The sequence below is a fragment of the Podarcis raffonei genome, chromosome 13, assembly GCF_027172205.1.
Source record: "Podarcis raffonei isolate rPodRaf1 chromosome 13, rPodRaf1.pri, whole genome shotgun sequence".
NCBI classification, from domain to species: Eukaryota; Metazoa; Chordata; class Lepidosauria; order Squamata; family Lacertidae; genus Podarcis; species Podarcis raffonei.
The window spans coordinates 53,619,720-53,633,069 of NC_070614.1; the positions used below are offsets into that span (position 1 = coordinate 53,619,720).

The 13,350-nt window shown below is 50.1% G+C and overlaps 1 protein-coding gene across 1 annotated transcript in view; it reads right to left on the reverse strand.

The window, feature by feature from the left end:
* EPHB4 (EPH receptor B4) overlaps positions 1 to 13,350 on the reverse strand; it is a 58,106-nt gene that overhangs the window by 13,796 nt on the left and 30,960 nt on the right. Inside the window, exons 4-7 of the mRNA XM_053362188.1 lie at positions 3,772 to 3,927; positions 2,326 to 2,655; positions 746 to 870; positions 451 to 607 (exon numbers count right to left, since the gene is read on the reverse strand). Coding sequence (XP_053218163.1) covers positions 451 to 607; positions 746 to 870; positions 2,326 to 2,655; positions 3,772 to 3,927 — 768 coding nt within the window. The remainder of the gene's footprint in view (positions 1 to 450; positions 608 to 745; positions 871 to 2,325; positions 2,656 to 3,771; positions 3,928 to 13,350) is intronic.

Genomic DNA, 13,350 nt, shown 5'->3' on the forward strand with positions numbered 1-13,350 from the left:
AGAAAAGAAGGATTGAGTTATCCTAATGAATTGATGCTTTTGAATTCTGGTGCTGGAGGAGACTCTTGAGAGTCCCATGGACTGCAAGAAGATCAGACCTCTCCATTCTGAAGGAAATCAGCCCTGAGTACTCACTGGAAGAACAGATTGTGAAGCTGAGGCTTCAGTACTTTGGCCACCTCATGAGAAGAGAAGACTCCCTGGAGAAGACCCTGATGTTGGGAAAGATGGAGGGCACAAGGAGAAGGGGGCAACAGAGGACAAGATGGTTGGATAGTGTTTTCGAGGTTACCAGCATGCGTTTGACCAAACTGCGGGAGGCAGTGGAGGACAGAGGTGCCTGGCGTTCTCTGGTCCAGGGGGTCACGAAGAGTCGGACACGACTAAACGACTAAACAACAACAACAAATGGGAAAGAAACACAGGATAATATTAAGAGCTCTTACTCACCCATTCCCTGGGTCTGGAAGGCCTTCTCGGGCCCAAACGTCCCGTACCCGGCCTCCGAGCGGGCGCGGACTTGAACCCCGTACATCGCCCCTCGCCGCAAGCCGCTCAGCGTCACCTGGTTCTCCGACGTCTTCACAAACATGGTGCCTCCGCCGCTCTGCATGGGAGGGAAAGGGGTGGTGAAGGGGTGCCGGAAAACTGCTCCTTTTCTAACACACCACTCCCCACCGCAGGGGGTTGGGCTGGATGGCCCCTGGAGGTCCCTTACGACGTCTCTCCCCCCTCTTCTGCTCACCTTCTCATAATACTTGACTTCGTAGTCCAGGATGCTCCCGGTGGGAGGCTGGACGGGAGGCCAGGTCAAAGTGACGGTGCTGGAGCTGGCGGACGTTTGCTGGATTTCGGAGACGGGCTGGGGGACTGTGGGGAGAGAAAATAGGGGGCTGCGTGAGCCACGGGCGATGAGGCAGCCCTTAGGAGGGTTTCTGCGGTCTCTCTCGCACGTAGCACTGGAACCCAAAGCTACAGCTCCCATCCGTCCTGGGTCCAGTAACAGAAGCCTTTGACACCATCGACCATAACATCCTTCTGGACCGTCTGGAGGGGCTGGGAGCTGGGGGCACTGTCATACAGTGGTTCCGCTCCTTCCTCCTGGGCCGTGTCCAGAAAGTGGTGGTGGGGGATGAGTGTTCAGACCCCTGGGCTCTCACTTGTGGGGTGCCTCAGGGGTCCGTCCTCTCCCCCATGGTTTTTAACATCTACATGCAGCCGCTGGGAGAGATCATCAGGGGGTTTGGACTGGGTGTTCATCAGTATGCGGATGATACCCAGCTCTACCTCCCGTTTAAATCAGAACCAGTGAAGGTGGTGAAGGTCCTGTGTGAGTGTCTGGAGGCGGTTGGAGGATGGATGGCGGCTAACATATTGAGGTTGAATCCTGACAAGACAGAAGTACTGTTTTGGGGGGACAGGGGGCGGGCAGGTGTGGAGGACTCCCTGGTCCTGAATGGGGCAACTGTGCCCCTGAAGGACCAGGTGTGCAGCCTGGGAGTCATTTTGGACTCACCGCTGTCCATGGAGGCACAGGTCAATTCTGTGTCCAGGGCAGCTGTTTACCAGCTCCACCTGGTATGCAGGATGAGACCCTTCCTGCCCGCAGACTGTCTTGCCAGAGTAGTGCATGCCCTAGTTATCTCCCGCTTGGACTACTGCCATGCAGTCTACATTTGAAGGTGACCCGGAAACTACAACTAATCTAGAATGCGGCTGCTAGACTGGGGACTGGGAGCGGCCGCTGAGACCACATAACACCGGTCCTGAAACACTTCCATTGGCTTCCAGGAAGTTTCCGAGCACAATTCAAAGTGTTGGTGCTGACCTTGAAAGCCCCAAACGACCTCAAAGGCCCAGCATACCTGAAGGAGCGTCTCCACCCCCATCGTTCTGCCCGGACTCTGAGGTCCAGCTCCGAGGGCCTTCTGGCGGTTCCCTTCCTGCGAGAAGTGAGGTTGCAGGCAACCAGGCAGAGGGCCTTCTCGGTGGTGGCGCCCGCCCTGTGGAACGCCCTCCCACCAGATGTCAAAGAGAAAAACAACTATCTGACTTTTAGAAGGCATCTGAAGGCAGCCCTGTTTGGGGAAGTTTTTAATGTTTGATGTTTTATTGTGTTTTTAACATTCTGTTGGGAGCCGCCCAGAGTGGCTGGGAAAACGCAATCAGATGGGCGGGGTATTAATAATAATAATAATAATAATAATAATAATAATAATAATAATTATACCCCGCCCTCCCCAGCCAAGGCCGGGCTCAGGGTGGCTAACAAGCAATATACTAATAAAGTATTCCTGCTCTGGTCCGGCTGCGAGAGCGACTGACCGTCCTTGTTGGTGGTCACGTTGATGGACTCCGAGGCCGGTGGGTTGTGGCTCATCTCGGAGACGCCGTTGACGGCTTGGATCCGGAAGAGGTAGTTGATGTAGGGCTGTAGTCCCTCCACGGTGACCGAGCGCTCCCACAGGCCCCTAGACCGGGGGGCGTAAGCCAGGCGGGAGCAGGGCCGGCACGGCTGCTTCTCGGGGCACTCGGAGCAGGTGACGTGGTAGGCCACGTCGTCGCGGCCGCCGTTCTCAAGGGGCTCGCTCCACTTCAGGACGGCCACCGAGCCGTTGATCTTGGCCTCGGGGCTGCGGGGCTTGGACGGGCCTTCTGCGGGGAGGGAAAGAGGCAACGGTTAGGATGGGGGGACTCCGACCTACCCCAGGACAGCCCTGCTCCAAACAAAGCAAACTTGAACCCTCTGCGTTGCAGGCGGGTTGGGCTAGATGACCCCTGGGTGTCCCTTTCTGACTGTGAGAGCTGTTTGGCAGCGGAATGGACTCCCTTCCTTGGAGGTTTTCAAGCAGAGGTCAGGTGTCCATCTGCCAGGGATGGTCTAGCTGGGATTCCTGCATCGCAGGGGGTTCGTCTGGATGACCTCTGGGGATCCCATCCAACTCTTCTATCAACCTGGTGCCCTCCAGCTGCTTTCGGTTGTTTTATTTTTTATTACGCTCATTTGTCTTTTCCCCCCTTTCCCCCCCCAAAAGTAACTTTCAACAAAGAAGCAAAGCACATTAAAACCAACGTTTAAACCAAAAAGAAAGAGGAAAAACCCAAAATTTCAATACCGCTTGTTTGGTTTTCGTTTGTAAAGCCCGAGAGACAGTAAAACAATAAGTTATATGTAAAAGGAACTCCTAAAACCGTTTGAAAGATGAGAAACAGCAATAAACTACAGACAAAACATCCAGTGCCATTCTACATCGCTGCTTTTAGCAGGCGCCAAAAAGAGTTGCACACTAAAATATCAATTTTTTCCAGATGCAGCACAGGCAGTCATTCGCACCTGTAGCAGCGCCAGTTCTGCAGAACGAAGCGGTCGAGTGCGAGTACATGGCGCATGCCGAGAAATCCTATTTTTGAAAGGCAGGATAGAGACATCCTACTCACAGATCACTAAAAACCCAAAGTCCAGCTGGAAAAAGAACCTCTGCCTAGCGCCTAAAGATGGTGCCAGGGCATCATTCCTGGGGAGAGCGTTCCGAAAGCGGGGAGCCACCACCGAAAAGGCCCCGTCCTCGTGCTGCCACCCTCCAGACCTCCCAAGGGGGGAGCAGACAAAGATCACAGGATCCAGGTTGGTTCACGTAGGGGGAGGCAGTCCGTGAGGTGCTGGGGGTCCCGAGTCACCGAAAGCTCCATAGGTCAAATACTAGCCCCCGTAACCGGAACCCGGCTCCCGCCGAACCACTCTCCCCCGCCGCCGCCTTTGACATTACTTACTAGCACACGGCTTCGTCACAGGGTCCTTCTCCGTCCGGTAGAATCCGTTGCGGCAGGGGCATCCGCTGGATCCCGGGGCGTTCGATTGGCTGAAGGCCGGGCAGCTCTGGCAAAAGCCCTCGCCCTGAGAGGGCTTGAACATCCCCGCCGGGCAGGCTGCGGGGCGAGAGGGAGAGACAGAGGACGTAAGAAGGATCCTTGCTGGTTGGATGGCCGCTGCGATCCAGGATTCTTCCGCTGCGATCCCCGCACTGCTGCAGCGGGTTGGGCTGGATGACCTCTGGGGGCCCCTGTCAACCCTAGAACTTTATAAGCTTAAGAGGGTGGCGGTGGGATCGCCTTCATTGGAAGCTTTTAAACAGAGGTCAGACGGGTGTCTGTCAGGGATTCTTTAGCTATGATTCCTACATTGCATGGGGTTGGGCTGGATGACCTCTGGGGGTCCCTTTCAACCCTATCATTCTATAACCACTGGAGGTTTTTAAAAGGAAGTGGCCGCCTGTCAGGGATTCTTGCTTTGCTGCAGGGGGGTTAGATCAGGGGTCAGCAAACTTTTTTCGCAGGGGGCCGGTCCACTGTCCCTCAGACCTTGTGGGGGGCCGGACTATATTTTTTTTGGGGGGGGGGGACGAACGGATTCCTATGCCCCACAAATAACCCAGAGATGCATTTTAAATAAAAGCACACATTCTACTCATGTAAAAACACGCTGATTCCTGGACCTTCTGTGGGCCAGATTGAGAAGGCGATTGGGCCGGATCCGGCCCCCGGGCCTTAGGTTCCCTAAGCATGGGTTAGATCAGGCATCCCCAAACTCTGCCCTCCAGATGTTTTTTGGGACTACAACTCCCATCATCCCTAGCTAACAGGACCACTGGTCAGGGATGATGGGAATTGTAGTCCCAAAACATCTGGAGGGCCGAGTTTCAGGATGTCTGGGTTACATGGCCCCATAGAGGTTTCAGTGAGGACAGATAAAAGGAAGTCGTTTTTTCATAACAGCGCACAGTTAAACTTTGGAACTCCCTGCTACAGGAGGCCGGGGTCGCCAACGAATTGGACGGCTTTCAAAGAGGATTGGGTGAATAGGGGGAGGGCTATGGATACACAGAGGAATTATACCAGAAAAAAATGGATGTCTCGTACACCCCAGGTAGTGTGGTTGCTGACCTTGAGCTAGACATCCTGGAGAGTGAAGTCAAATGGGCCTTAGAAAGCACTGCAAATAACAAGGCCAGTGGAAGTGATGGTATTCCAGCTGAACTATTTAAAATTTTAAAAGATGATGCTGTTAAGGTGCTACACTCAAGTTTGGAAAACTCAGCAGTGGCCAGAGGATTGGAGAAGATCAGTCTACATCCCAATCCCAAAGAAGGGCAGTGCCAAAGAATGCTCCAACTACCGCACAATTGCACTCATTTCACACGCTAGCAAGGTTATGCTTAAAATTCTACAAGGCAGGCTCAAGTAGTATGTGGATCGAGAACTCCCAGAAGTGCAAGCTGGATTTAGAAGAGGCAGAGGAACCAGAGACCAAATTGCAAACATGCGCTGGATTATGGAGAAAGCTAGAGAGTTCCAGAAAGACATCTACCGTATTTTTCGCCCCATAGGACGCACCTTTTCCCCTCCAAAAATGAAGGGGAAATGTGTGTGCGTCCTATGGGGCGAATGCAGGCTTTCGCTGAAGCCTGGAGAGCGAGAGGCATCGGTGCGCACCGACCCCTCTCGCTCTCCAGGCTTCAGGAAGCTATCCGCAAGCCTTGCAAGCCCGGCGGGAGTTCCCGCGGGCTCACAAGGCTTGCGGGCAGCAGCCTGCAGCCCCGGCGAGTGTCCGCAAGCCTTGCGCGCCCGGCGGGAGCGCGCGAGGCTTGGCGCAGCAACCTGTCGCCCGAAGCACGGGGAGCCCTCCGGAGGGTGCCCCGTGCTTCGGGCAGGTGTGCGCAAGGCTTGGGGCGGCAGCCGCGGCTGGGGGGGGAATAAATTTTTTTTATTCATTTCCCCCCCAAAAAAACGGGGTGCGTCCTATGGGCCGGTGCGCCCTATAGAACGAAAAATACGGTACTTCTGCTTCATTGACTATGCAAAAGCCTTTGACTGTGTCGACCACAGCAAACTATGGCAAGTTCTTAAAGAAATGGGAGTGCCTGATCACCTCATCTGTCTCCTGAGAAATCTCTATGTGGGACAAGAAGCTACAGTTAGAACTGGATATGGAACAACTGATTGGTTCAAAATTGGGAAAGGAGTACGACAAGGCTGTATATTGTCTCCCTGCTTATTTAACTTATATGCAGAATTCATCATGCGAAAGGCTGGGCTGGATGAATCCCTAGCCGGAATTAAGATCGCCGGAAGAAATATCAACCACCTCAGATATGCAGATGACATATCTTAAAGAACATGTCCATTCTGAAGAAAACCAGCCCTGAGTGCTCCCTGGAAGGACAGATCCTGAAGCTGAGGCTCCAAGACTTTGGCCACCTCATGAGAAGAGAAGACTCCCTGGAAAAGACCCTGATGTTGGGAAAGATGGAGGGCACAAGGAGAAGGGGACGACGGAGGACGAGATGGTGGGACAGTGTTCTCTTAGCTACCAGCATGAGTTTGACTAAACTGCGGGAGGCAGTGGACGACAGGAGTGCCTGGCGTGCTCTGGTCCAGGGGGTCACGAAGAGGCGGACACGACGAAACGACATGGGCCCGATCCTGCAGGATCCTTTCATGCACTTGGAAAGGGCAGCCAAAGCCCAAATAGATGCCCCACGGGAAATAATTGATTAACGGTGGAGGAAATTTAAGGACTATTTGAATAAATATTGCAATATAAAAAATTAGAAATTCCTTGGAAGAAACAAATAGGCCTAGGATTAAACTAAGTTACAATTAAATAAATGGGATTTAGAATGTTAAGAAAAGTGAATAAGACGGACTATAATTGGAAATTTAGTTTAATAACGATATTGGAAAGCTGTTACTTTTAAATACAAGGAAACTCAGAAGGGAGGGATTTGAGGAAGTCAACCCAGATGTTTAAAAGGTTGGATTTGTGAAGAATTAAGTTTCTTATTGTTTATCTGTTTATTGTTCCCTTTTCTCTCTTTTTTTCTGTTTTTGTGTATTATTCTGCTTTGCGGTTTGTGTTATCATTGTGGAAAATCTAATTTTTATTTTTTTTAAAGGAAATGATTAACGAAACGGAATAAACAAGCAAGTTAAAAGCCACTCAAGGCCTCTGCTGGGAACGTAAAACCCAGGAAAAGTGTATTCCGAACAGCAGGAATGTTATCGACTCCTCGCTAAACAAATGTAGAGGATAACCCTTGCTATCCCTGGAAGATGGGAGACTTTTGCACTTTTCCCCCCCTCCGCAGAAGAAAAAAACGAAATTTCACAATGAAGACAGCGGTAAACAATGGCTGAAACAAACCCAGCAGCTTTCTTGTCGGATGCCCCCTAAGTCCGCCCCACTCTCAGAGGCCTTGTTTAGGACCCTCTCCCTCCCCCCCCCAACTCCAGCCGCCTGGCGGAGTTGGTTACCCTTGACCCCACAGATATTTGGCATTCCTGGGGGCTTGCAAGCCCCCGTCCAGCCGCCCCGGAGTTCAAAGACCCGTCCTTCCTGACCGAAAGAAGAGAGAACGACAGCGAGAGAGAAAGCAACTGCAAGGCTGGGGGTAGGACAGGATTTTGGCCGTTCAATAACCATGGCCCAATGGGAAAACTTATGGAAGATCAATTGGAAATTCACAAATTGTTACACGATTAGAGAGAACTTTCAAAAAATGCAACACCGATGGTATCTATCACCATGGAAAATGTACAAAAATGTGTCCAGTAATTGTTGGAGATGCGGAGACTCAGGAACTTTCTACCATATGTGGTGGATATGTAGGAAAATACAGGTATTCTGGGAGAGTATCCATGCAGAGCTACAAAAAATGCTAAAGATCTCTTTCAATAAAAAACCAGAGGCCTACCTCCTGGGAATAACAGATTTGGATATTGCACAAAAGAGGAAGGGTATCTTTTTATACGCGACGGCGGCAGCAAGAGTTCTGATCGCGGCAAAATGGGAGAGTAATGAAATCCCCTCTATACAAGATTGGATCCAAAAGCTAACAGAATATGCCGAATTAGATGGTCTATCAGAAAAAATAAAGAATAAGTCAAAACAGGAATTTGTTTCAAAACGGGAGGTTTTCAAAGATATCTGAAAAATAAATATAGTAGTTTAAATTCTGTTGAAGCATTCGAGGAACTTAGGATTAGTTGCAAGGTAGATATAAGAAATTAGATATATTAAGAAAAAGTTTAATTATGATAAAAGTGTGTATTGGCTATAAGTATTATGAAATCGAAATATGGAGTAGACGGGAGGTTGGGTCTTTAGTGTTAAGACCAATTTATGTTATATTGTTTGCTAAGAAAATTATGTGTCTATAGTTATTCCTGTGTGTAATTTGGTATTTGTGTTTTTTTCTTTTTTCTTGTTGTATCAATAAAACTTTTTTTGTTTAAAAAAAGGCTGGGGGTACGAGAGACCCCAGACCCAATTGCTGCATTCGAACCGCGCCAGGGACCGCCGGGGAAAGGATCAAAAATAAAACCGCAGTGCCGTTGCAAAAATCTTTGGCGCATGTTTTCCTGCAGCATTCTGGTCACCTCGCTTGAAAAAGGATGCGGAAAGAGCTGGGGAAGTTTCGGATAAGGGCCATCGAAAGGACCGAGGGGCCGAGGCGACGCCAGGTTGCGGCGTTTGGGGGCTTTTTGGTTCAGAGAAAAGGGGAGGGGAGAGGCGGCAGGGCGGAAAGTTTCAAAAGGCGTTTGCAATGTTTTCTGCACTGTTCTGGTCGCCTCGCCTGAAAAAGGATGTGGAAAGAGTTGGGGAAGTTTTGGATAAGGGCCGTCGAAATGATCGAGGGGCTGGGGCGACGCCAGGTTGCAGCATTTGGAAGTGGCTAGAGAAAGTTTTTTCTCCGACGCTCACCTGGGTATCCGAGGAAGCTGAATGTTGGGAGATTCAGGACTGTGGAACTCACTGCCACAGGAGGCAGGAGTGGCCATGGACTTGGAAGGCCTTAAAAGAGGATTAGGCAAATTCATGGAGGAGGAGAAGGCTATGGATGGCTACTTGTCAATATACCGTATTTTTTGCTCTGTAAGACTCACTTTTTCCCTCCTAAAAAGTAAGGGGAAATGTGTGTGCGTCTTATGGAGCAAATGCAGGCTGCGCAGCTATCCCAGAAGCCAGAACGGCAAGAGGGATTGCTGCTTTCACTGCGCAGCGATCCCTCTTGCTGTTGTGGCTTCTGGGATTCAGAATATTTTTTTTCTTGTTTTCCTCCTCCCAAAACTAGGTGTGTCTTATGGTCTGGTGCGTCTTACAGAGCGAAAAATACAGTAGCTATGCTCTGCAACTTCTACAGTCGGAGAAAGCAATGCGTCCGAATGACAGTTGCCGGAAACCACTGGAAGGGAGAGTGTCGGTCTTGTGTTCGAATCCTGCTTGTGGATTTTCCACTGAGACATCCGTTCTGCCACTGGGATCTCCTTCTGTTCTGGGAACTGTAGCTCTACAAGTGGGAAAACTACAGTTCCCAGAAAGCTTTCGGGATAAGTCTTGTGCTTTCAAAGCATCGTGCATTGGGGAACCTTAGGGCCTCAAAGGACAGAGTGTGGGAGAAGCTGTGATGATGATGTTAATAATAATAATTTTATTATGTATACCCCGCCCATCTGTCTGCATTGCCAGACACAAAACTGCAAGTGGAGGGAATCTGTCTGAGTCCCTGAAAGCGAGCACAGCGATCGCGGCCAACAGACACACATCCCTCTCTGACCGAGACGTGGCTCCCTCCCTGCAAACTGTTTACGTTTCCTGGTGCCTGATCCGCCGCCCTGGTTTCTACGAAGCGAGGAATGCTGGAATGCGGTCTCTCTTCCTCACGAGAAGGCGCAGGGCATGGGGCCTCTCTTCCACATGCAAAAGCTTCAGTGGCCCCTTTTGGCACCTTGCCCGCAGATCTGGTCTCCTCTTCTTCTTCTCAAAAAGGATATCGTAGCTTAAGAACACAAGGCGAGCGCTGCTGGGAAGCCCGCAAGCAAAGATTTGAGCTCAAGAACCACTCTCCCCTCCTGCGGCTTCCATCGGTAGCTCCATGCATTTGTCCAATCCTCTTTTAAAGCCATCCAAGTTGGTAGCCATGCCTGTTTCCTGTGGCAGGGAGTTCCACAGTTTAACTCCGAATAATTTTCTTTTACCTGTCCCGAATCTCCCAGCATTCAGCTCCCACAAGTTATGGTGTCGTGAGAGAGGAAGAAAAACTTTCCTCTGCCCACTTTCTCTATGTTCTTTCGTAAACTTCAATCAAGCCGCCTCTTCCGAGCACAGTTCAAAGTGTTGGTGCTGACCTTGAAAGCCCTAAACGGCCTCAAAGGCCCAGTAGACCTGAAGGAGCGTCTCCACCCCCATCGTTCTGCCCGGACACTGAGGTCCAGCTCTGAGGGCCTTCTGGTGGTTCCCTCCCTGCGAGAAGCAAAGCTACAGGGAACCAGGAAGAGGGCCTTCTCGGTGGTGTGGAATGCCCTCCCATCAGATGTCAAGGAAATAAACAGCTATCTGACTTTTAGACGACATCTGAAGGCAGCCCTGTTTAGGGAAGCTTTTAATGTTTAACAGACCACTGTATTTTAATACATTGTTGGAAGCCGCCCAGGGTGGCTGGGGAGACCCAGCCAGATGGCTGGGGTATAAATAATAAATTATTATTATATTATTTTTCCTCGCCTTTTCTCCAAAGTAAAAGTCCCCAAACACTGTATTGAGTCGCTCCATATCCCCTTGATCATGTGGGCTGTGCTTTTCTGAATTTTTTCCAGCTCTACGATATCCCTTTTGAGGCGAGGCAGCCATAACTGAACACAAATGTTCCCAATGTGGCCACGCAACAGATTTGTACTTCTCTTCGAAAGAGGCCGAGACAGCGTACTTTGTTCTCCGCCTGTTCTCTGCTTTATCCTCACAACAGCCCTGTGTGGCTGGAGGATGGATGCCGGCTAATGGATTGAGGTTGAATCCTGACAAGACAGAAGTACTGTTTTGGGGGACAGGGGGCGGGCGGGTGGGGGGGACTCCCTGGTCCTGAATGTGGCAACTGTGCCCCTGAAGGTGCGCAGCCTGGGAGTCATTTTGGACTCACCGCTGTCCATGGAGGCGCAGGTCAGTTCTGTGTCCAGGGCAGCTGTCTACCAGCTCCATCTGGTACGCAGGATGAGACCCTCCCAGCCTGCTGACTGCCTTGCCAGAGTGGTGCATGCTCTAGTTATCTCCCGCTTGGACTACTGCAATGTGCTCTACGTGGGGCTACCTTTGAAGGTGACCCGGAAACTGCAACTAATCCAGAATGCGGCAGCCAGACTGGGGACTGGGAGACCATATAACACTGGTCTTGAAAGACCTACATTGGCTCCCAGGACGTTTCCGAGCACAATTCAAAGTGTTGGTGCTGATCTTGAAAGCCCTAAACAGCCTCGGTCCAGTAGACCTGAAGGAGTGTCTCCACCCCCATCGTTCAGCCCGGACACGGAGGTCCAGCTCCGAGGGCCTTCTGGCGGTTCCCTCCCTGCGAGAAGCCAAGTTACAGGGAACCAGGCAGGGCCTTCTCGGTGGTGGTGCCCGCCCTGTGGAATGCCCTCCTGTTAGATGTCAAAGCGATAAACAACTACCTGAGATTTAGAAGACATCTGAAGGCAGCCCTGTTTAGGGAAGTTTTTAATGTGTGACATTTTAATGTATTTTAAATCTTTGTTGGAAGCCGCCCAGAGTGGCTGGGGAAGCCCAGCCAGATGGGTGGGGTACAAATAATAAATTATTATTATGTGAAGTAGGTTAAGCCAAGAGGCTCTGACTGACCCCTCAAGATCCCCTCTTTCACAGCTGAGTGAGGATTCAAACCCCTGCTGGCCTGCCCTACCGGGCTGTTCTTGTGAGGGCGGAACCACTACCTGAGAGATTCTTGGATGAAAAGCAGGAGCGAAATGCAGTTCATAACCAGTGAAAGTAGATTTTAAAAATGATGTTTATAGCGTGCCGCTGATAACACCAAGGTTTCAGGTTTGATCCCCGTATGGGACAGCTGCACATTCCTGCGTTGCAGCGGGTTGGACTAGATGACCCACAGGGTCCCTTGCAAGTCTGCAATTCTATGACTCATGGCCTGGAAGGAGAAGAGTATTCTCCCTTGGTCTCACAATAGTCTTTTTCATCCATTTGAAGTCAACAGTCAGTAGATTTAGGTCAGACCCCCTTCCCAAAAAAACCCCTAAAGGCTTGAGGGAAGTCCTTGGTTATAGAATCAATAATTAACTTCACAAAGTTGTCTGCCAGAAGACCCCATGACGGCAAGTCCTGGCTGGGAGCCAGGGTGCGTCCTATAATGTTTTCGTAAGCGTTGGAAGCCACACAGAGCGGCTGGGGCAACACAGCAAGACAGGCAAGACATAGATAAAATAAATAAAACCCTCATCATCTTTGAACAGCGTCAGCACCAAGAGCTCAGAGTCTCGGCTACCCCTTTCCACCTTTCTGGCTTCCCATTTACTTGCCTCCTTTATTTATTTATTGCCGTCTGTGTGTTTTTATGTTGTGAGTACAGTGGTACCTCGGTTTAAGAACCGTCCGGTTTAAGAACGATTTGGTTTACAAACCCTGCAAAACCGGAAATAGTGTCTTGGTTTGAGAACTTCGCCTCGGTCTAAGAACGGAATCCGAATGGTGGAAGGGCACCGGCGGCGGGAGGTCTCATTAGGGAAAGCGTGCCTCGGTTTAAGAACGGACTTCCGGAATGGATTAAGTTTGTAAGCCGAGGTACCACTGTATACAGATTGAATAAACAACATTTTCCCTCCTGGGGAAAAAACTGCTCTTTAGTGCTCAATCGGAGCAAACAGGAATCTGGGTTTCCTCCAGATTGCCATTTGTTCTGATCTATCATGAAGAGCGGGGTTTCCCTTGGAAAAGAGCAGAGGTCAAGGGGAAAATGCCTTGGGCCCATGCTTAGAAAGCGTGGGTCAAGCGTAACACTGTCAGGACTTTTGCTTTCTAGGCACAGCACATGCACAAGTGTGGAGGAGCCCTGTAGATAGATAGATAGATAGATAGATAGATAGATAGATAAGATGATAGATAGATGGATGATAGATAGCAGAGGGCCTTCTCAGTGGTGGCGCCCTCCCTGTGGAACTCCCTCCCACCAGATGTCAAAGAGAAGAACAACTACCAGACTTTTAGAAGACATCTGAAGGCAGCCCTGTTTAGGGAAGCTTTTAGTGTTTGATGAATTACTGTATTTTAATATTTTGTTGGAAACCGCCCAGAGTGTGCGGGGTATAAATAATTTTATTATTATTATTATTATTATTATTATTATTGATAGAGGTATATAACTGAGATCCATAATTGTAGTCACCTGTGTATGACAGCTGTGTACATTTCACATTTTTTTATGTGCTGTAAGCCACCCAGAGTGGCTGGGGAAACCCAGCCAGATGGGTGGGGTATAAATAAAAACATTATTA